This window comes from Gossypium hirsutum, chromosome D11, assembly GCF_007990345.1.
Source record: "Gossypium hirsutum isolate 1008001.06 chromosome D11, Gossypium_hirsutum_v2.1, whole genome shotgun sequence".
Classification (NCBI taxonomy): Eukaryota; Viridiplantae; Streptophyta; class Magnoliopsida; order Malvales; family Malvaceae; genus Gossypium; species Gossypium hirsutum.
In genome coordinates, this window is record NC_053447.1 from 16,067,103 (window position 1) to 16,092,941 (window position 25,839).

The 25,839-nt window shown below is 31.3% G+C and overlaps 1 protein-coding gene and 1 pseudogene across 1 annotated transcript; one reads left to right on the top strand and one right to left on the bottom strand.

Moving 5' to 3' along the window:
• The first annotated feature begins 682 nt into the window (after window positions 1-682).
• Window positions 683-2,281, top strand: LOC107910976 (transcriptional regulator STERILE APETALA-like; annotated as a pseudogene).
• A 13,732-nt stretch (window positions 2,282-16,013) lies between these two features.
• On the bottom strand, window positions 16,014-20,502 carry LOC107912599 (zinc finger CCCH domain-containing protein 18). Its single transcript, XM_016840839.2, is given in 9 exon segments — window positions 16,014-16,559; window positions 16,744-16,873; window positions 16,961-17,134; window positions 17,241-17,320; window positions 17,774-17,953; window positions 18,044-18,211; window positions 18,306-18,402; window positions 18,405-19,245; window positions 20,145-20,502. Coding segments are annotated over 8 exon segments (1,716 nt in total). The 5' UTR covers window positions 19,219-19,245; window positions 20,145-20,502; the 3' UTR covers window positions 16,014-16,486.
• Window positions 20,503-25,839: the final 5,337 nt, after the last annotated feature.

Sequence of the window (25,839 nt, forward strand, 5' to 3'; positions counted from 1 at the left end):
TTTCACCATTGGCATGATGCAACTACAGATAGTTTTGGAGTCAACTTTTTGATGATCTTCTGTCATACGTGTTGAAGTGCATGTGTGAGGCCCAACAAATTTTCGTATCTCCCACATCTGCGACTTCTGCATAAATGCAGCTCGTATCCGCCAATTGCAGCCTTCTGCCGACCTTCAACACTCTCCAATATATAATGTTGGTTTAGACTTGATGACTTTTAATCTACTGATATATTCATTCTATACCGCTTAATTGCAAACATGCATTCTTCCTTACTTTCAAAACTCTGGCCCACGTATAACTCCTCTGGATCAGAATATACGCCCATTCGGTTAGCATGTGGTATTTCAGGGTACTCTAGAAACTTAGTTGCTCGTGCCGCATCAGGGTCTATCCGAGACATGTATGCCCTAGGATTATTGTGTATCATAATACGATGAATCTGGTTTTCGACTGAATACGCATTAACGTTTCCATCCTCATTCACGCCTTCCTCGTCAATATCATCCGGGACCTCATCCGCGTTGGGATCACTCTCACTATCCACTTCGTAATCAACAGGATCACTACTATAGTATACATCATCACCAATTACATCAGTCTCGGCTGCAGCATTAAGATCAATATTTATCCCATTTATAGTTGATTGACTATCAACATACGATACCGGAACCACCATACATGGCGCTTCAACTCCATCTTCTTCACCTAATAGAGTGGGATCTTCAGTTGCCTCCACACCGGCTAACTCAGCAAATAACTGAATCAGTGCATTTTTGTTACTCTGAGTCCAACAATAAAGAGCGACCATTGTCTCCACGTCTTCATCGTCTACAAGTTCCATTTCGGTAAATTTTATTGGATTTGTTGAAACTGAAAACTTGTAGAAAACTTTTGATATCCTTCTCCCACAACGTCTATAAATTTTTTCACTAATTTTTTCCTTCATATCATCAAATGAGATATTTCTATCAAATCTCATTGCTACTTGTTTGCGACATTCAAATATACATCCCACAGTTATTGTCAAAATTTCCCCATCGAAATAAACACATACAAAAAACTAATTCTCCATTTTCAATACTAGATCTGTTAAAAAGAATTTCAAATTTCTTAAAACAGTTTCAAAATGTAAACAAATTACATAAAAATTTTAATGGAGAATTTTTCATTCAGAAGCTAACAAAATTAATAACCTGACAAAATAACTTTCAAATAATAAAATTACTAACAAAACTCTACATTCTATTTAAAAAGAAATAAACCAAAATACCTTATTTTTTTCTTCTTTTCCTTCTTTCTTTTCTTCTGCTTCCTTCCTACTTATTTCTTCAGTTCACGTCACCCTCCACTTCGATCCTTCCGACGTTGACTTACCGGATGAGCTTACATGCCGTTGTCTCACCCTATCTGACACCCACCTAGTTTGCGGCTTTGATGATGGTACCGTTCGCCTTTTCGAGCTTGCCACCCGGTAACATGTCAACACTTTTCTCCCCCAGCACGGCGACCGTTTTGGTCGCTTCTTACGCGTCGTATCCGGCATTGTCATCTCACACCCCAGAATCATTTTCTCCACCTTGGATGGCAACATCCACATGGCCATAATAGATGGGCAGCCCCTTGCTCGCTGGGCCCATATAGGCAACGTCTTGGACGACGGTGCATTGGTGGACTTCACCAGATGTGGGCGCTCGTGGGTTGGCCTTTACGCAGGCGTCCCTGGCCATGCTTTCCACATTTGGGATGGTAACACTGAAGAGCTAGTCTACCTGAACGCATCATTGACTGACCCAGAAGCCGTGATGGGGTGGCACATGTTGACTGAGTTCACTGAAACCATAGGCCGAGTGAGGATGACAAGTCAGGAATCGGCTGTGGCATGTACGGATTCGAGTTACATGATTCTGGACTTGATAAACCAAAGTTCACATTGTACGATCAGCAGCATAGAAGAGGACTTAGAGTGACTTGTTTCGACACCAACAACGAGGCGTTTATCACGGTTGACAACCGTAGGAGGGCTATCGTCCGCCGCGCTGGTACATTAGAGGAGGTGTGTAGATTCCACACACGGCATAGTAACGCCATTGGTTGCGTGAACTTAGGGTACGCGCTAATGTGCAGCGTGGGTGTGGTAAGGACGTAGGAGATAGAGCAGGGGCAATACTTGTATAGTTTGAATGAGAACATAGAGGCTATAAACGCGATGGTGGCGGATGATAGGCACGTAGCAGCTGTAGGGACATCACTATACACCTATGGGATTTTGGTGCATAGCAGCGTATGGTGAAACCAAGGGTAGTGATGTTGTTTAGGGCATAGGGAACGAAGGGAGGAATGTAATCTAGCTTGGGGAAGTGACAGGCGTGTTTGTTTTGGGTACTTTTTCAGGTTTTAGACATAATTAGTGGGGGAAAGTATCGAGAATTCACATCCCTAGGGGATACTGCTTTAGTTGGTGTATTTTACCTAAATTAACAAAGAAATCAAAACATAATCCTTCGGCTATTTTTTAGGAGAATGAAATGAGAGGAGGAATTTTATATTATATATTTTGTTATTTGATATATAATTTCATGTATTTTTTTATTGAAGTTAAACAGCTACATTGGATCCATAAACTAAATCTCCATGATGAGATATATTTCAATTCAAATATAGCAACGAGTAGGGGTGAGCAAAACTCGATTCGACTCGAAAAAATCGAAAAAAAATTCGAATTTTGAGTTAAACGAATCGAGTTATTCGAGTTATTCGAATCAACTTGAATTTTTTTTTCGAATTTCGAGTTCGAATCGAGTTGAGTTTTCGAATTCGAATTCGAATAACTCGAATAATTCGAATAATTCGAATATCAAACTATAATATTTTACATTTTTACCCCAAACTCCCAAACCTTTTTACTTTTCCCTCAAAACTTTTACTCTTTCCCACTTTCCCCCTAAAACTTTTACTCCCCTCCCCTCCCAACCCCCCAATCTATCCAAAATCCATTTCCCACCAAAATTTTACTCTCCCATTTATTTTTTCTCAAAATTTTACTCTCAAAAACCCTCAAAACCTTTTATTTTCCCCCAAAATTTTTACTCTCTCCCACTTTTCCCCTAAAACTTTTATTCCCTTCCCATCTCACCTCTCATCTATCCCAAACCCTCCCCCCTCCAATTTTTTTTTAAATATTTTCCCTCCAAAATTTTACTCCCCCTATTTACTTTCCCTCAAACTTTTATTCCCAAAACTTTTTTATTTTTCCCCTAAACTTTTACTTCTCACCCTTTACTCTCAAATAAAAAATCAAAATTATCCAAAAAAAATCACTAAACATAAGTAGTAATAGTTTTATTTATATCTACTATTTATATTATTAAATTAAATTTCACATTTTATATTATTTATATTATTGAATTGTTTAGTCATATTGAATATTTATATTAAAATTGAATTATTAATTATGCCATAAAATATTCGTGTTAAAACTTTATATTGGTATCAATTTCACATTTTATTTTTAAAATAACTTTTATTAAAAAATCATATTTTTACATTTAATATGTTTTTTAATTCTAAATTACATAGTGACAAGAATCTGAAGATAATTGAAACAACTAAGCAAGCAAAGAAGCTAACCAATATATAAAAAATTAATAAATAAATTATGAAGTGATGAAAGTTAATAAAAATTTTGATTAAGGTGGACAAATTTTATTACGATGGGTGACAATGGTTACAAGGACCCAAAATTATTTTTTAAAATTTAACTCGAACAAATATATTCGATTCGATTCGATTCGAATTCCATCTCACTCGACTCGATTCGAGAAAACTTCAAATAAAGTTAGGATGATAAAATGAGACTCGAAAACTCGATTAACTCGAAAATTTTCGATTCAATTCGATTCGATTTGATCAAATGCTCACCCCTAGCAACGAGCGTTAAAATAAAAAAGAAAATGTTTATTTATTTTAAAAAATTAAATTATAATGACTTATTTAGATAAATTCTTATAATAATTTTGTACATAAATAAACCCTAGTTACATTGACTTATTTAAATAAACCTTATATATAATATTTCTTGTATTTACATAAGCTCTTAAGCTATAATCACTTATTTCAATAATATTAATAAAGTACAATTATTCTGAAGTTATAGATTTACATTGTATTTTTATCACCACTAGATTTGTGATAAACTTTAAAAAAGGTAATAAAAAAATTATGTGCCTATCCAAGCCAACAATTTATTTCCATGTAAAAAATGTCTAAGTAATTAAATATAAGGGCTTTTATGAGCACAGATTAAAGAAAAGGGACTTATTTATAAAAGCTTATTCAAATAAGTTATTATAGTTTGAGAGTTTTTTTTTTTAACATGTAAAACAAAAGAAAATGACTATTAGGTATGTTTGGGTGAGGAAAATTATTTGTATAAGGTTTTACTTATTTGGGTAAATAAATTAGAGAATTTCAAAATTTGTAATTAATTTCTAGAGAAGATTATAATTGTTCAATTTCTTTTTTTTTTAAATTTCTTATAATTTTATTTTATTTAATATACATGGTCCCATTATAAGATAAAAAAATTTTAACTTTAAAAAATCATTTTTATTTAATTAAAACTATTTATAGAAATTTACAAATATAATAATATCCATATTGAGTGTTTATTTTATATAATTTTTCTTATTTTATACTTATTTTTTAATTGGTAAAACTCCAATAACAATTTTTTGCTATTTTCAATTAGCTATGATTGATGAGAATGTCAATACTGGAAAAGTTGCTTTACAATGTTTGATATACACTTATAAGTACTGAATAATTTTTTTTTTATTTTCCTATGTTAAGATTTCAATGGATTGTGATTGAGGAGAATATCATTACTGGGAATGTTACTTTATAACGTTTGTAGGTATTGATTAAAATCTCATGTTTGGTACATTCAACACATTCCTGAGAATAAAATGATACTTTACAAAATTATCCTTATTAAATAAAAATAATATTAACATATTTTAATATTATTTCAATAATTTTTATTATTAATAAATATTTAATAATATTTTTCAATAATCTTTATTATTAACCAATATTTGAATTAATTCAGTATGATTTTCTCATGTTTTGATCTAATCCATTATATGAATACATTTTCAAAAAAAAAACAACTTGCTTGTTAACTTTGTGAAGATGTACAATTTGCAAATTTTTCCTCTTTGCATTATAGGTATAAATTCAAATATATTCATATATTGCATATATGACTTGAAATTATCTTAATATTAATTTTTAAATTAGCAGTTTGATTTAGATGCATGACATTTTATTCAATAACTACCAGATTTTTCATTTTTAACTCCTAAATTTTCATGTAAGCTTTGTTAGGATGGCATGCCATGCGTCTTTCTTGGTTAGAAAATTGGGCAATAAACTAGTTTAAAATTGAATTTGAGAGTAGGTGATGTCAATGTTATCATTGGAGCAATGGGATATCATCTATGAATAGACTTGTTTTTTCACACAATGTATCTTTCATGAATGCGTTTGACTAATAGTTGGACTAATGGAGGTATTAACTTGGGGAAAAAGTAGTTTAGGTATCAAGATGGAAAAATGATATAGTTTAGGTACCAATTTGTGTGTTAAGCCTTTTTCTTATATGCTAAGTTAACAAATAATTTAAAAATTATGTCACACCCCATAATGTTAGGTTTAAGTCAAAATCTTGATTTTGGTTATTAATTTGAAAAGCTTACAATTTGAGCGGGCTCTAGTGGGAAAAAAGGGGAATTGGCAGACTGGTTGAGGAAAGGTTGGATTTCAAACTTTAGTTCGATTAATTTTGAACTAGAATTTCCTTAATGGAGGATGCGATGATTAGGGATACCTACAGATTTCTGTTGAATTGGTTTTGGTGAAGGCAGAGCGGGAGGACCATATAAAGAGGGAAATTATTCTCCGATATTACTTTTTATTTTTTTTGTTATTTCTTCATTTTCTTCTTTGGTTCGTCCTGGAAGAGAAAAGGATTAAGGTGCGTCTGTTGGGAAACATATTGTAGTAAACATGTAATTATTTTCTATGTATTTAAACGATAAATAAATAAATAAAATTAATTTCACATTTCACTATTATGTCTTTTTTTTCTGTCTTTCATATTTTACATGCATAGCAAAATTGTGAGCAAATATTAGCTCTTTAATTATCTAAGTTCAAACTGATTATAAGTGGCACTGTAATAATGTTTACATTGCGAGAAAGATAACTTAATTTAGTAGATAATCTAGACGGGTCTGTAATCCCGTAAAAGAATCAAAGTGAGCATTTGATTCAAATACTTGGAAGGACTATTATGTTGTCTACAATTCCAATTGGAGAGATGACTAGTCTTGGCTATCGAAGCAGTTGAGTCCATGGGTAGAGATATAGATGTACTCATTAGAAGAATGATACATTGGACTGGATCCAAGATGAATTAATTCTGAATCTGTTTGTGAATTAATTTACATGTGACATTCATGGTGTGATTTACCTAAATCCTGAGTTAGCTACTGACCATGCGTAAGTAACTCATGTTCTTTAATATAAATGGAGGCTTTTGCTCTAAAGATGATCGAGCTCATAGTTGGTATGTTGGGTACATGACTTGTGCATGGTATGATTTTACTAGCAATAATGGAATTCATAACTCAATTAAAGAGTTAACGATATCCTCTCATTGGCATTGTGTGGATTGATAAATATAGAACGTGACCATGGGTTGCTTATTCGATCGAGCAATTTGTCACAATTATTTGTTGATAGTGATCATATTAATCATTAAAAAGACATAATGGTGACAATGAGAAAAAATAAGATTTTATTGAGTGAATGAATTTAACTCAAAGGAATCAAGGATATCATATGAGAGTAAAACACACATAACGAGGTCATTAGACAAAACAGTTGATTGAATCACTTTTGTAAATAGTATATAATAAGGAATTTTCAATCATGGTACTTCTTGTGAACTTACTCCATGATTAAGTAAATTGCAAATTATCAGACTGATCCTTCTGGACATAATTGTAATTACTCGAGCCTAATTCTATATATTTGATTGGTCCCTTCGGTAGCTCAACAAAAACTCAATCGGATTACATTTGGATTAGAAGAAAATTCTATGACTTTGTAAATAATTTAATTGAGTCGATTTATTCGATGTGGAATTAAATTAGGCAGCCGTGAGAATTGTTCAACTAGAGAATTTGATTCAAGAATTTTCTTGAAAAACTCATTTGGAAAATCTAAGTGATTTTTGGGAAAATTAATTTTGATCAAGTAAAATTAAATTAATCAAGTTAATTAAAATAAATTATCAGACTGATCCTTCTGGACATAATTGCAATTACTCGAGCCTAATTCTATATATTTGATTGGTCTCTCCGCTAGCTCAACAAAAACTCAATCGGATTACATTTGGATTAGAAGAAAATTCTATAACTTTGTAAATAATTTAATTGAGTCGATTTATTCGATGTGGAATTAAATTAGGCAGTCGTGAGAATTGTTCAACTAGAGAATTTGATTCAAGAATTTTCTTGAAAAATTCATTTGGAAAATCTAAGTGATTTTTGAGAAAATTAATTTTGATCAAGTAAAATTAAATTAATCAAGTTAATTAAAATAAATATGATGTTTTGAAAATTAATTTTCAAGTTAGACAATTGGCCCAATGGATAATTAAACTTGAAAATTAGACCTTATATCAAAAATTGAGCTCAAGAACCCAAAATCGAGACTGAGACCAAAAAACTGGTTGAATCAGGCCTAGTATGTAAAACTAGATAGACAGTCCAACCGGTGGTAGGACAAGACTAGTCGAGTCGTCACTGGCCTTGAATGAATAAGCAATAGCTGAACCGACTCGAGGTGTCGTGAGGGTATCACACCTGCAATGGCATCGTCGAACACGATGGATGGAATCACGCTCCTATTGGGACTCTACTGGATAATTTGATTTCAAATTAACTATTTCAAAAATAATATTATTTTAATAAATTTAATTTAATACCTATCTTAATAGTATATTATTAATTTAATATTAAAGTGATTATCTTAAAATTAATTTTAATTTTATATTTATCTTGATAAGTATTATATAAATTTAATATTAAAGTGATTAAGTTGAATCAAAGTTGAACTCTCTAAACTCTCTCTATATAAAGAGAACCTTGGATCATTATTTTTCACACACTTGAATTCAAGAGAAAGTTGTAGAGAAAAAATTCTTTAAAGAAATTATTTTTAATACTAAAAATTCCTTATATAAAAGGTATCGTTATATTTTTAATGGGTATCGATACTTTTTGTTAGTTTTTGACAGATCATAGAATGCAAAAATGGTATCGGTAAAATTTAGTATCGATATAAATCAACAGGTATCGATATAATTTTAAAAGTATTGATACTTATTGTTTTTGTTTAATTTTTTATTCAAGTCAAATAGTAGTTTTGGTATTAATAAAAAATGATCAATCGATAAAAATTATGGTAATATCGATACCTTTGGGAAAATATCGATGCTTTTTGTAGGGGTAGTTTTTTAATTGTTTTAAGATAGTTTTAATAAATTTTAAGACTTTAACATTGTTTTTGAACTTTGTTCAAAATATTCTAAGTGTTCAAAACATTTTCTAATATGTTTGGAAGTCCTGAAATAATTTTTATGCTTTGAACTTTATTAATTCTTTGTACTAAAAATAAATTTTACATTTAAAAATATTTTTGTTTGTTATATCAAAATAACTTATCAAATAAAGCTAATTTAACAGATGAGATTGAATGTTACCTTATCAACAAAAGGAGTTGTAGCTTGTGGAACAACAGTAATTTTTCTACGGAACTTAGATGGCGTTTCTTCAACCCTCGATAAATCTTTAGCATGGTCACCATGATTTGCAACATCATGTTTCACACAAGCATTAATCAAATGTTGGTCTTCATTACTCATATGTGTTCGATCCTTCGTTACCCAAATCTGCCTATAGTATGATCTTCTTGTTCCATTCATTGTTCTAACAAGTTTTGCAGTAGAATTGAACTTCTTTCAATCTCACATCATTCTATAACAGTAGGGTTTGATATGTCCATATTTCTCACAATAATAGCATATAGTCTTTCTAATATTTTTATTCATTGCCTCATGACAAAAAGAAGAATTCACATATTTAACTTTAACAAAAAATTGGAGGAGCGATAAGTTCCTTACTTTTATTAATATAACCAAGTCCTCTTTGGTCTAGTTCAATTCTCCCTGAAGCCAAAATTTCATCAAGCTTCTCAATTTGGCCTCCAAACTTCTTCAAGATAGCATTTCTATCATCTAGCTCACTTTTGGTTTCTTTCAAAGCATTACCCTTTTCTTGGACCACAATTTCAAGCTTTTCTTTTTCTCTTTTAAGGAGAATAATTTCTTCCCTCAAGGAACATATGGCTGTAAGCATCCTCCAAAGATTTAAAAGGAACATCATCATTGTCTGAATCTTCTTCAAAATCTATTGGAACATGGTTTGGAGTAGTAGTAGTAAAAGCAACATAGTTGACATCGAAACTTCCTTCATCACTCCAAGTGACTGTGAGTGACTTCTCATTCTTCTTAGTATTAATATGTTTTGATTGTAAATGACCAAGTCCTTTGCATTCATAACATTGAACATCCTTCTTCCTTGTCCAATTGATATCTACTTTAGTTCCATTCCTAGCGAACCTCTTCATGCTTTTTGTGAGCAAGGCTAATTGCTTTATGATCTCATTAATTTCCTCCACTATTTGTTCCACTGTCGGGATAGCCTTTTGAGCATTGAACGCTACGTTCTTCGTAAACTCGTTTTCTCGATTTTACTTACTTTATATTCAGCTCAAAGGTTTGGAGTGAGCCTATTAACTTGTACATCTTGAGAGCTGTAATATTTTTTACCTCCTCCATTGTTGTGACTTTAATGGCGAATCGTTTTGGTAAAGGCCTGTAATGACCCAATAGTCACGAGTATCAGAAAGTATATTTTTGGGTCTCCGTTTTCGTAAGACGGATTCGTAAATATTTATTAAAAATATTTATGAAGTTAGTTGCGTAGTTAATTAGGTTTTGGTTAGGTGAATTTGCATGAATTGAGAGTAATTAGGTATAAGGACTAAATTGCATAAAGGGTGAAAGTTTAATTATAGATTAAAGAAAAAGTAAAGAGACTAAATAAGTAATTAAGCCTTATTCAACAAGTGGATGATAATAGTGAATACATGTGTAAAAATAATATACATATGAATATAATAATAAAATATGTATTACTTAATATTTAAGTAAATATATATTATAATAATAAAGTAAATAAAATAAAGAAACAAAGAAAAAGAAATAGAAAAGAAACAAAGTAGAAACAAAACAGATAAGGAAAGAAAGAATAGAAAAAGAGAAAGAAATGAGAAAAAACTAGGGTTGAAATTTTTATATTTTTAAAATCCCGGTATTAAATACTACTCGACCTATGTTGAAATTTTAGAAATTATTGAGTTTTTAAATGTTGTATATGTTAAATAATTTGAGTATTAGGGACTAAATTGATAGATTTTTAAGTTAGAAATGAAAAAGGATTGAATTGTAGAATAAATTACAAAATTTTGAGTATTAGGGACTAAATTGTGAAATTTTCAAAATTTAGTGATTTAAGAGAAATTAGAGATTTAAATCTAGTTTAAAGTGAAAATTTAATGAAAATATAGAATTAATTATGAAGAAATAAAGTTAGTCTCGATTTAGGGACTAAATTGGAGTTTAGGCAAATGTTGAATAAAAATTGAAATATTCAATGTGAAATTAAATTGAATTGTATTGATGAATTTTAATTGTTTTAATTTCGTAGCTAACGTTGTACCGAAACCCTCAACTAATAAGGGAAAAGATAAAGTCAACGAGGAATAGCTCGGAAATTTCTGGTTTGTATTTCTATAATCCGAATTTAAATTATTAATTATTGTATTTTGATTAAATGTTTATGGTAAGTGATTGAGGTGAGTATTTAGCATTTTGATATTAAATTAAAATTATATGAATATGTTAATAATGTGAAATCTGAATATTGGATATTATAACATTTGAATTGTGAATTGAAATCTTATTAACTGTATTAGGCTGAGTCAGATATAAATGGCGTGTCATTGGATTGGAAGAGTTCAAGGATTTCTTCGACTTCAAGTCGATGAGACATTGGCTACCAATTTATTACTTCAGATTAATTCGATAAGGCACTGGGTGCCAATTTACTTCGGTTTAGCCGATGAGACATTGGGTGTCAACTTATTGCTTCGAATTATCCAATGAGGTACTGGGTACCAAACTGGTGTGTTCTGGTTGGATCCGTGTATCCGTCCGAGTCCGAGTCGTGTTAATAAGGGTAATTAAATGAAGTGACATTATTAATGGTATTGGATAATACTGAATGTGAAATGAAATTGAGACACGTGAATTGTGTAAATATTATAAGTGAATATGCTATGGATGAATTGTTTATGAATTGATTAATTGAATGATTATTGTTATTGTATGATTAAATGTGCATATTATATTATTTTGCTTTAAAATATTCGGATTATAAAAATACCACTGAGTTTATACTCAGCGTACGGTTTTGTTTTTCGTGTGCAGGTTAGGTACTTAAGTTTGATCACCGATTCAACATCCAACAACGGTCCCGACCTCAAACGTGGTGATGTTATTCCTTTTTGTGTCGGCATGTACCTAGGGCATCTAAATGTTAACTAACTTTTGGATTGATTGTGAATAAGATTATAAGTTAATATTAGTTAGTTATATATAAATATATGTTTATGTTAAGACTATAGTATGACATGTTTTAAATTAGTGCATAAGTGTTCATGAAATTAGGTGAAAGTTGACTGAATTTGGTAGGTTTATAATATGGACTATATTGATATTTTGATGATTTTCCTTGATAATATAATTGTGGTACCTAAGAGGGTACATTGGTTAGATATGTAGGTTGATTGTTTTGACATGTTTAAAATGTATTTGATCGTGTTTTGAATTGGTTGAATGAATGATTTTTGAGTTTCTTAGTGTCCAAGATTGCAGGAAATGGTAAACTTGATGTTTAAGGTTCATTTTGAGTCCACACGGCCAGACACACGGGCGTGTAACTAGACCGTGTGAGACACATGGCTAACACATGGACGTGTAGTTTGGCCGTGTGTCCCTTGCAACTTTAAAATTTCAAAACAGGATGCTCAGGTATTTTTATACGGGAAGAGACACGGGTGTGTGTCTCAGTCGTGTGTGGCACACGGCCTAGCACACGAGCGTATGACTTGGCCGTGTGATCCAAGTCAGTGAGCACCTAAGTTTGGAAATGGGCTGGGACACGGCCGTATGCCCCTATTTCGAATGCCCACACGACCTGGTCACACGGGCGTGTGTTCCCTATTCCTTTGAAAAATTTTGATATTTTTGGAAAAATTTTCTAAGTACCCGGTTTAGTCCCGATTTGTTTCTAACATATATTTTGGGCGTCGAGAGCTCATATAAGGGACAATTTGATTGATTTATGACATGTATGTTAAATAATATGTAATGTCCGTATTTGATCTGAAAAGTTTGATAATGCTCTGTAACTTTGTTCTGGCGATAGATAAGGGTTAGGGGTGTTATAAGACCTCAACACTTTGAGTACCAATTTATCATTAGAAAAATGTTCACCGAAACAGAAAGCCTCATTAGGAATCTTACGTAATCTTGCATAAAACTCAAAGATAGTTTTATTTTCAAACATTCTCAAATTTTCAAACCTAGTTGTTAAATTCTAAATTTTTGACATGCGCACGATATCATTTCCTTCATGTTGGTTTTTTAGGATTGTCCATGCCTTCTTAGCATATGCACATACATAACTGACTTTAAGTTGGTCTAAGTCAACTCCATTGAAAGTGGCATTTAAGGCTTGTGAATTTTCATGAAAAGTCATTCTTTCTACATCAGTGTATTTACTTCTTTCTTTAGGGCGTGTGGTGCCATCAACAACAATTACAGTGGGTTGAGTCCACCTATTTCCAATAGCTTCCCAATTTGCTTCGTTGACAACATAATGGAATCCCTCATTGAGTAATCGAACTACCTTTCTTCATGGATTTCATGGTTGCAAATCGGACAAAGGATCACCTTCAAATAGCTTTTGAAGTCTGCTCTATAACCAATTGAAAAATAATTAGTCTGTAGATATAATAAATCAACTTTGCTTAACGTTAGTTGTAACGACAATTAGAATAAAAACAAGTAGCGTAAAAAATAAGAGCAGAAAAGAATTGACACAATCGATCTTTGTTAACACAATTCAGACACAATGATCCTACATCTGTGAAGCCTCGTCCAATGAATGATTTTATGCAATAATCGTCTGAATCACCTATTAACTTAAGTCCAATATAACCTCACACAAATAAGTAATTGCAGCCCTAATACCAACAAAAATTGTCACAAATCAATCACTCAAATACCTCATAATATAATCAATAAACTCTCTCGAATATACCTAAAAGAGTGCCACAAAAAAACCATAAGAACAAAACAAAGTTGTTGGCAAAGACACCTTAAAAACTACTCTTGATGTGTGGCATAAAAGTCTTCGTAAATCAATCTTCCAACTGCTCCAAAACTCTTTTGAATAAATATGATATTTATCTCTAAAAATAACACTTTGATAATGAAACTTTCGTGCTTATCCAATCATCTCAAGTAATTCATTTAGGAGTCTGAGCACCCTAGTGGATCCATGTATCTAATTTTGTCAAATATGTTAAATTCAAATGGACCGAACTCAGCACAAACGAAAGTTATTGAAAGCCCAAGTCCAAGAAAAGAAACAATTTCGGCATAACAAGATATAAAACGAGAAGCAACTTTCCCAATAATATAAAATTTAAAATGCAAACTATATAATTTTAATAATTATAATAATAGGAGAATAATATATTTGACAGAATTAACGTGAAATTTCTTTGGGGGAAGAAAACTGATCTTGAAATCATGAATACAGAAGGTTTGATTATGGTTGAATTTGTGTAAGCATTCATTCAATGTATATTTTGGTTTAAAATATTTGCTTTTGATTTTTGAATATATGTTTCATTATTATTTGTAGGGACGATTTATAAAATGTATGTATAAAATTTGTGATTACTCAAAATCGAATTGAATTTTGTTATTTATTTAATATATAATTAATTTTATTTTTTTATAATATAAAAATAAATGTTTTATATTTAAAATAATAAAAGTAATTTAAAAATTCTTAAAATTTTATTATTTTTTAGAAATATCTAAGAAAAAGAACTTAAAATTTTATAAAACAATATTTAAAAATTATAAAACAAAATTTATTTTATCAAAATAAATTTAAAAAATAAAAATTGATATAAAAAAAGCGAAAATCAAATCGAGCTAAAACCGACTTATAATCAACTATTCCAAAAATTTAAAAAGCCGGACACCAAACTGATATCTCACCTGATTATTTGGTCATTACGTGTTGCTAGCCTAAAGTCAAAGAATACAAATTCTTACATTGTATATATATATATAACTTAGATAATTATTTGAAAATCTAACTGTAAAAAGTAATATAAATTTAAATAAAAAATATTTATATTTGACCCACAAATTAAATGTTATATGGACACAATTAAACCTAAGTTATTCATTCAACAAAAATAAAATTATAAATTATAAATGAAGATAAGATTATTTGTTAGGGATCAAATGGAAAAATTCAAAACAAACTCTAACTCTAAAAATAAAACTCTTTGACTAAAACACAAAATTCTCTTAAAGTTCTCTCTTTAATAATCTAGTTGCGCAATTGCTTTAAGTTAGAATTCGTGGTGACATCATCTCTTCTTTGCTTTGTTCCGAACGTCGTCACGTCGTTGCAACGTCGCTTCTGCTTTAACTGTAATTCAATCGAAAAATGCGAGAAATTATTAGATGTGAAATTAGGAGTAAAAAGAAATAAGATTTTGTCCATTTCAATTTCTTCTTCATTAACAATATGTTTATTTAACCTTCCTTAATGTTGATACTTGATGGGATTCAGATGATAATATATTCAAGATCTAGCGGGTTATAAAATAATTCTGCATGAATCACATCTCAACTTTATAATTTTTTTTTATTATATCTGACCCAGAATCCGTTTTAATTAATATGAATCATTTTCATACCAGAAAAATTAGGGAAATATCATCATTAGTCCTTTTAATTTTTATTTTCTTCTTAAAATGACGTTCATTATTTATTTAATTTCAAGTTTACATCCCAATATTTAAACCCTTGTACATGCAATTTCATTTCAAGTTTAATGCCACTTCTACATCCATATTTAAAAATTCAATTTATATTTTTTTTCAGCAACTTTAATCAATTTATACTATTACAAATTTTTTAAATAATAATAATAAAATAAATAAATAATCTATTTCACTCAACTACTTGCTTATTTATACATCTTAGACTTTGAATTTGTATTCTCAATTGTTTGTTTGACAATAAACTCAGACCACACCTAAGACACCAAAGACAATAAACACCTTAACCACCAGAACATTCTTTTATACCTGAACATCTAATTTGTTGCATGAAAAATATTAAATACATTCATCCCAACGGCAAACCTATGCAAATATTAGTTTTTTTTAATTTTAATTATTATTTTAATAATCTATATATTCACCCGTTAACAACTCATAAAAATCGAAGCGTCAATGGGGTGGAGAAATGTTGAATCAAATCAGGTCCACTAATCTTATCTCATCAACCAACATCTAATCCTCCTATCTCTACTAATTCTTATTGCCTCCTTCCTACTTTATTTTTCATTCCTTGGCCCCACCCAAGGCGACATCTTCCACCACTAATCATCATTACACATTTCAATCTCCACAACCAAATGATACATGCAACTATGCATATTACAATTATGATGATATATGTTACTGCTGATAAAAAGCAGAGATTTCTACATCTTCTCTTTCATCTCAACCTTCTACGATATTTGTACCTTTGGTTTCTTCTTTTCAACTAAAGAGAAAAAAATACTGTATATTACAATTCTCTTCTAAAACATTCACAGCTCTCTGCCTGCTTTCCTGTGATTTTTAATTAAAAAAAAAACTTACCCTTTTAACATATTAGGTTTCTATATTAAGTTTTGTTTGGAATCTTCTCCATTGGAAGTAAAAGTGGAGAATTTCTAGTGTTTCTCTCCTGCGGTTGGTATGAACTATGAAAGATGCTGCTGCCGGACGATGATGTTTAGGTGGTGAACTTCAATTGTGTTTAGAAAAGACGAGGAAATGGGAAGAAAATGAAACTCTTGTTGTTGTTGGTATCCATTTTCCTGGATTTGCTCTTGTTCTGGATCTGAAATCTCAGTCTTCTCTCTATATAACTGTTGAAATGCCGCTCCCTATTGGAGATGCAAATGGACTCTCCGGAAGATTGAGTCCCTGACTGCTGCCAACATAAAATTTATGCACTTTAATGCCTCTCATGCACCAAAATTGCATGAAATATTGGCTATTATAGGATGCAAAACCTTTTATTATTTGCTTTATTCATTTAATGATTGCAGTTCGTTAATTATGGTTTGGATAAGTGAAAAGACTGAGGTTTCGGAACGCAGAAACCAAATACGTACCTATCCTGGTCATTATAATTGGTACTAATATGCTTCACTTTGTCCTCACTGGTTGAACCAGTATTCAGAACATCCAAAAGATAGTTGAAACGCTCCGCGGTCGGGAAATCCACCGCTTGGTCTGCGCAGGCTACAACAGTAGTTTTCCAATGGTTAGAAACACATACAGCGAGACTTGAAGAATCGGTTGTTTCACTTAGTGAATTTGGTTATATACCATCTGTGTGCTTCAGCTCATCCATTGAGTAGCCAAAATAGAAGTGATTAGTCATGTACTGCTTTGGTGCTAATTGCAACTCTGAGAAACGCCTCCCCTCGAACTCCAATGTTTGCTCACGATCGTCGATTAGCTGTTTCCGAAATGGTCTCGAGTTATCACAAACTCTTGGCACTGTAAAACGGGCAGGCAATTTGGTGTTGAATCAGAATAAGCTACCAATATCTTACTGGAAATAAAGAAAGATATAAAACAAAGCATAAAATGAAAAGGTAGTAACTTGATTGAAGTTCAGAATCCCCGTCTATGAAGTGTGGACCGTAATACATAGGAGGATGCTGTAATTTCTCGGGATACTTCCTGCAAAAACCGAGAGGGAAATAATCGATGTGTCATTGACAAGAACATCAATAAGATTAATCACAAAGCAAATTATTTCACCAACCAGTTTATTTAAGAAGCAAAACAAAAAGTTGCATGCTTTGGTGACTACAAATGTTTTGGCAATTAGACAGATACCAAAGGTTCATTTTCAACCATCATTTATTCGCAAGTGCAAATGGAAGCCATGCGATGTCTGCATAAGGCAGTCACACCAGTTGTAGCATTCATTGGAATGAAAAATATGTTGATTTTACCATATGAAGACGGCAACCAGGTCAGGGAGAACATAGGAGTCAAGCACACACCGTATCCGGCCATTGAGTTTGAACCCCCAAAGTTTTTAATATAAACAAGATCCAACTAAATATAGACGAGATGAAGTGCTACAGAATATGATCATTTAATATGCTATGAAACTGGAAACTTTACCTATCAACAAGCCTTGATTTTTCCCTATATGGTTTCACCAGAACACGAGCCCCACATACGAAATGAGGATTTCCTTTAGCCAGAATTTGCTTCACTGTCTCAGCATAAACAAAAGTGACAAATCCAAACATCCTCTTCTGTTGGCACGGAATCCTAACGTCTTGAACCGGTCCGAATTTGCTATAGAATAATTTAAATGGAAACATAAGATCAAATACAACAGAAGATAAAAATGAACAACTTGAATGATCTTCATTATGATTTCCTTACTTGAAGTAGTGTGAAACGTCTTGTTCGGTGAAGGTACTCTCAGCTGGAAAGGTAAGGTATATCTGCCTAGAACCGGCAACTATTGCACCGGGATCATTCCTCTCGCTGGCATACTCAAGGTACTTGGGAGCATCTTCTGCCAAAATCACCACGTGCTGCCCATGGGGCCTGCAAATCAATATGACAGTTAAATCCAAACATTTCTTTTTCAGCTAATTGTGTAAATGCAAGGTCCAACATGAACACCATTCGCATTCCGCACCTGTCAATGAGACGAATGCTGCTCTTCAATCGAGCAAGAAGCTTGGTCAGACTATAACCAGCCTTACCATGTCGTTGGCTCTCAGTAAGATACCCTCAGCTTGAAGTGTCCTCCCATACTTCTCATAATATAACGTAGGCAAAGAGGCAATAGAAACAGGCAACCCTCTCCTTGCTTTTAGAAGCTCGGTGAGCTCCAACTCTAGCTTTTCAAGAGTCCCAGGAGAGACAACATTATCTTCATTACCGGCCTCGTTCGAACTCGAGCTGAAAAGCTGTGAAAAGCTCTCCGGCATAGGCTGGCCATGGAAGTACCTACAATTGTTTCCATGCTTGCAAAACCCCTTGTTGAAGTAATGGCAAATCTTAACAGGGAACTCAGGCAAGCTAGGGGACCTTCGGCTGGTTCTTGCACCCAATGCAGGTTCAGAATAATAGTAACTGCTCGAAAATTCGGAACCAACGGAATTGGGAGGTTCTAACTGATCTTCCATGTTCAAGAAATGCATTTGGCTTTGGAAGCTATGATCTTCGGCAACAGCATCCGAATACCCTGGCGGGGTGAATTCCAAACTATTCACATGTTGCTCAGCAGCAGTCACTGGGGGATCCCAGAAAGGAGTAGCGGCAGCTCTTCGGGTCAAAACCGCACGGGAAAATGGAGTTAACTGCATGGGGAAGTCGACCACAGGGGTTGGACTCACCTGAGAAACAGGTGGTTTGTTTAAGCTGAGTTGGGATTTAGCCTTGTGGATCAAAGAGTGGAGCAAAGCGTCAGGGCTAAAGGCCAAACGGATCATGTCCAGGTCCCCATTGTCTTGCAAAAGAAGATAACCGATAATTTTAGAAACATTCTCAGGCTCCAATTTTTGGATCCTATTGTACACAATTTTGGTGGATTCAGTAAAATCCATGGGCAGGGCAGGTTGCTCAAAATGACCCTGCAAGTGCAAGCAAAGATTGGAGAAAACACAAAATGAAATAATCGCGAATGGAAATAAGCTTTGAAAAAAGGTAGCAATATATGTGATTCTAGGACAGGGAAAAAATTAGCTGTAGGAATTATTATGAAGGACCAAAAATAAAAATAACATTAATACCTAGAGAATGAACCACAAAGTTCAAACCAATATGGGTAAGAAAAAGGGACGGATGCAGGTCAATTGTAAATGACTGACAGCACAACCAAAGCCTAATCTTAGTAGACAAAAGCTGGAATTTTTTTTTCCAGTTACAGAATAGCTAATTAACTTCATCAGTGTCTGAATATAGCAAAACATGTAACATTAATTGGCTTCAAAGTTCAAACATTAACCATAAAACCAAAAGCAATATATATGAATGAAACATTAACCCTTTCCTCTCTTTTTTTCTTAACCTTTCTGTTTATCTTCTGTTTGTTTGTTTGTTTATTATCATTCATGGAAACATATAGTTCCGCAAATTGAACACTTTGCTTTATTAATTTACAAGCTTTTTTTGTTTTTTTTTTTTGAAGCAAGAACAGTTTCAAAATTCATGAGCATTAACCAGTAAGGAAAAGGGGGGCCACAAGAGTCAAGAGTTTCTGCTTGTTTTTTCTATTTGAAAATACCCAATGAAACTGAAGATGTGTTTCAAAAAGCAGAAAAACAAAGTTAAACACAGTTGTAAGACAAAAACATGAACCAAAACTTAGTATCCTGTCATTTTAAAAACTCGTAACCACATTTCCTTGAAAACCCATGTCGGAAAAAACATCGTTTTTACCAGAACTAACCATTACAAAGAAACCCCATCAAATAAAAACAATAAAGAAAACACACACACACATTGTTGAGCAAAGATCTAAGATACCCACCAAATCTAACAGGCTCCAGAAGATGAAGAAAACTGAAGAAAAGAAAATCAAAAGAAACAATCCAAGGCCTCAAATTCTTCCATGCCCATCATTATTGTTCCTTTTTCTCTCCCTTCCTTTCTATGGAGTTCTTTTTTAGCTACTTCTATAATTCTATCTTCTTTCTGGTTTTCTACAATTCTTATTTCTCCCCAGAAACGACACTCCTTTAAAAAATATTGCCAAAATGACAGAAAGGATAGCCTTTAAAGGGCGCCTTGTCTTTAGTTCAAATCAACACTCACTTAAATAAATCAATATATACTCATTTTCCCATGTCTTCCTCTCTCTCTCAAAAAGAAAACACACATAAAATATTTATACATATTTCTAATTACAGTAAAGAGAAAATAAATAATTTTGATTTGACTTTATTTATTTAATTAAAAAAAAGTCACTACTTTTCCAGTTTATGTTATTGTTGCTCTTGCTCTTATGTTTTTCTTTATGATATTTATAAAAAAAAATTCAAATGTTTTCTTGTTGCCACATATTTTTTAATGTACAAAAGAAATTAATTAATTACTATAAAATTCCAGGTTGTAGTTGTCGTTACAGAAAGTTGCGGGAATTTTATTGAAAATGCGCCTGGATTTCCGAAACAGTTCAGTGATTTTTTGTAATGTCGTAATTACCCTTATTCATCTCATGAAATTCCCCCATTTGCTGCTTAATTATTTTAATTTTAACAAGAAAATATAATAATAATAATAATTAAAAAGAACTTGTTCGGAAATATCTATGCGGCTGAGCTCTTCATACAAAAAACTCGAACTTCGTTTTTGTCTTTTTTTAAATAAATTATTACTAATTGAGAGGATGTGTAACACTGTAGTGGGGTCCAGTAAGTTAAAACAAACGGCTGTGATGGAAGATTGGGAAAGCTAATCAAGAGCATGTTAGCCACGTGGCTGATATGCAATCTGATTCGCGGGAAATACGGGACAATCAGAGGATAAGGTGGAGCCCACATCATCCGGTTAAGTCCATATCTTACCTGGCACGTGTGGATCCCACTTTCCTACCTAAGTTCGCTTCTCCGTGATTGGTGCTCGAGCTCAGTCCCGCCTCAGTAACTTTTTCTATTTTTTGACTGAAAAATAAAACGACAAAATGGATTCTTTTTAATTTATTTATATATGTATTCGGCTAATGAATTATGAAGTTAATAAAAATAGAGGGAGAAAAAAAAAGGTGGGAGTCAAAGAAGGAAAAAGGAAGACAGGGGTAGTTAGGGTAAAAAGGGGGAAAAATGGATGCTGTGGAGAGCGGTTCAAACGGCAGGAAAATCGGATTGCTAGTTACCGTGAACCGCTGACGGAAAGTAACCTAGATTTTGAGGAATCCAATCCGATTTGGAGTTTCGGATCGGCAGGAAAAAATGTCGGGTCGTTATGGGTCTCCGTTAGAACCGAGACTTCTCGTTAAACTTCCGGTCATTTAATTATTGGTTTCAAGTTCCAATTTATGTCTCTCTTTTTTCCACCTTAATTTAATCCAAAAAAAGAAAAGAGGGTTTAATATTTTGTATGGACAACACTAAAAATGTCCTAATCTATCCCACTATTGAAACAATGACATTTTTGTTAGATGTAATAAAAATCAGTATAATGGAGCGAATTCTCCATCCTCCAAATAAGTGTACATTTTAAGTGTTTAGTTATGGAAACATTTTTGGATTGGGTCATGTATGATTATCTCATTATCCAAACAATTCTCAAAAAAATAAAAACAAAAGCCGAAATTCTTGATTTTTGGCAAGTAATTTTGTCATAGTTAATTGAAAACAGTTGGTTGAAATGGCCTCGGAAATAGGGATGGGTTGAGAAATCCGCGAGCATTTTGATTGATTTCGTGTGTAAAATGTTACTTCATCCATCAACTTAGAGAACAAGTTGAGGTTAAAAGGAGTCCTCCACTCACGTGGGCCAAATCTAGAAAATACAATTAACTAAAAGGCATTTTTAGCACTTGCAATTTTATGATTTAATTAAGGCTTGAGTGATTTATACGCCTTTATCATTCTATTTTACCACCTTTTGATGCGTGATGAACTTATTTTTGTCACCTTGCGAGATAGGGGTGAATTCTTTTTAATATTTTAATATTTTATTTTAAGGATAATTATTCATTAATTTTTACAAAAAGTTTATATGTATTTTTTCTGAACAAATTATGAGTGAGAAGTTATTGAGAGAAGCAATTAGTGTTTCAAAGGATTTTATATCATGTCACTGACTCATAGCATGAATGTTTTGTTTCATTATTACATAAAATTAATTACGGAATATAATTAATAATTAAATTATAAAAATTTATATCATATATTTATTCTTAATTTTTAAATATTTCATTTTATTTAAAAAAAAGTTAAAATTTAAATGTAAATTTTGTATAAGATAGTATACTATTAAAATAAATAAAATAAAATTGATTTAATTAAAAATATTCTCTATTAAATGATAAGTAGTTCTTATCTATTTATTATTTTTCACATTTTTATATGAAAAAAGTCTATCAAATTATTTTTATTTTGAACTGTCAAATATGTATAAAAAGTTAAATAATTAAAAATATTAATTTTACATTGATTTAATTTTTTTGAAATAGTTTACTAAATAAGGCATTGGAGAAGCATATTATTATTAGTATAGGTATCAACTGAATTCAATTTTTTTTTACAAACAAAAAAAATATTAGACTGCATTTAACTTATAATTTATTGACTTCATTGCATTTTCCTTAGATTAGGCCAATGTCTCTACTCGTGAGTTATGACACTAAACACAATTAAATATATTATTAGGAATTCTATCATGTGACCGTATATTTAAAATAATATATAATAAAAAATGAAACGTAAAGTTTGAAACTAATAATAATGGCAATACATATATAAAATGTATAAAATTAAAAATAAAAATAATATTAATTATGAATAGAAAATTAAATATATATATATATTTGAGAGAAAATATTTTAATAAATTATAATTTTAAAAAGATAATATGTAATGTACTATTGGTACGTAAATCCTATGCACTGTCAAGATATCACAAATTGCTACATCATTAATGAAAAAATTAAAAAGTTGAAAGATTTTTTAATAAATGTTTAAATTTATTTAATTATAATTAAAATTAGAGATGCACTGTTAGTAAATTCGCCATAAATAAACAAAGTTGGAACAACTTTTGAATAAACACTTAAAATTTTATTTAAATATAATTATAATTTCTGTAATTTTTTTTATCCTCCCCTCTTTGTGTATGGGTCCAAAACTAATTAGGATTGAGTAAAAATATGTTAGAAATGATATTGGCTTGAAATTAAAGTTGAATTAAAATAAAAAGATAATTGGAATTTGAGAAATCATAAAAAAAATTGGAGGCAATGAAGCAATGGTCCTCTCCAAATAGAGCAATAAGTTGTTTGGATAAGAAGTTTAGTAAGTTAAAACTGAGCATATATAACTTTAATAAAGCACTAAAACAGTCCATCCCTCAAACCCACCTCATTAAAACCTTAAACAAATAATTAAACTTGTAAGCAATATTCATACACAGAACTAAACATAAACATAAACATAAACAAAAACATGAAACATTTGGGAAAATGATGAATGATACATTAATTTAGATGTGATAGCAAGACGGTCAAATGTCGGTACCAAGTGTAACATCGTATCTAAAACAAATGCATGGTGGGTTTGGGTGGCTCTACACCTACAACCACTCGTATCTTTCTGCTGCTTTGTCACTACTCTTGACCTTCTGATGCCCTTTTTTTACAATAATGCGTGTGTACCAAATTTACTGATAAATATGTAATGGGCAGACCGAATGCAGTTATTTATTTTTCTCCAACCTTTTATCTATTTTGGATCTCTACATTTCTTTTTCTACGTCTTAATCCCTTTCCTTTTGAATCTATTTCACCCACGGATTAACTCTGTAACACACTAACACTGCCATTGCATCAACTCCTCGGATTCATCTATTTGTATGAGATCTAAAATCAAGGTAGGTTACAATGGTTTCTATAAATTCCATCTCTTTATATTTATACTATTAATATTTTTTTTAATTGAGTTTGTGTTACAGATTAATCAGGTATCAACTTAATTAGAAAACTATTAATATATTTTTTTATTAAACGACTATTATCAGGGGCGGAGCCATGTAGAGGCCCCATGGCCCCCCAAAGTTTTTTTTTTCAATTTAGTCCTTTGTAAATATACTATGGCCCTCTCAAAAATATAAACAACCCCCCAAGATTTAAGATTTTTGCAATTTCCCTCTTTGTATATATATTATATCCCTCCTAAAAATATAAGTAAGCCCCTCCAAAATTTTTATAGTATTAAAAATAATATTAAAATATAAGTAGGCCCCTCCTAAAAATCGATTGTTACATAGCATGTCTAATTTTACATTGACCCCCAAGATTAACATCCTAACTCTGCCACTGACTACTATTGTTATTTTGATGGCCTTTTTAATATTCTTAATATCATGTATTTACCTATTTTAATTTTCTTTTACTAACAAGTTAAACTGTTTTTTTTTTAATTTCGTACATATTGCATGTGTGTTATTATTATTAGTTTCAAACTTTACATTTCATTATTTATTTTATGTTATTTATAAATACTTGGTGTCCATGTGCATACTCATGCGATAGGATTTCTAGTTATTAATAAAATCTTTGATTGAGTTGGTGTCATAAGTCGACTGGACACCAACTCAGTTAAGAAAATTACGGAAATATCTTTTTGTAATTAAATTTTCGTAATTAAAATAAGTTATATTATTTTAGGGTACTTTAGCCGTTTTGTGTTAACAAAATAAAAATTATAAATATAAATATGGTGGGATTTGAACCTATGCTAAATGGATTAATAGAACCTTAAATTTACCAATCAATTGAAGCTTCATTTTATTGGTTTTCATACATTTTTATTTTAATATGCACAATTTATTACCATCATCAGTTGTATATTTATACTATTAATACTCATTTAGTATTCTGAATCTGATATATTTGTGTTTAAAATTTTTTTACTCATAATTTAATCTAATTTTTTTGATTTAATAATATTGTACATATTTTATTTTTATTATTAATTAGTTTCACTCTATATTTTATTATTTATTGTATGCTATTTTCAAACATACCTATGTATTTTAAATACGTGATCTCCACACACATACGCATGTGATAAAATTTCTAATATTAATACTTTTGCTAATTAGTTGGTGTTATAAGTCAACTTGACACTAACTTTGGATTGATGACAATACCATGTTAAATAATGGTATTCATTAATTATTCTTAATATGATGTATTTACATATTTAAATTTCGTTTTATTCACAATTTAATCTAATTTTTTGTTTTAATATTGTATATATTTCATGTGTTATTATGATTAATTAGTTTCAAACCTTACATTTTATTATTTAATGTATGTTATTTTTAAATACACATATGTGTTCTAGATCTGTGGTTTCCATATGCGTACGCGTGTGATAGGATTTCTAGTTATTGTTAAAAGTGTTTTTAAATGGTTGGTTTGGACAACACTGAGTAATTAAATGAAATTATAATTATTACGATAGTAATTTCACTCTCTTGTAATTATAAAGAATTGTAAT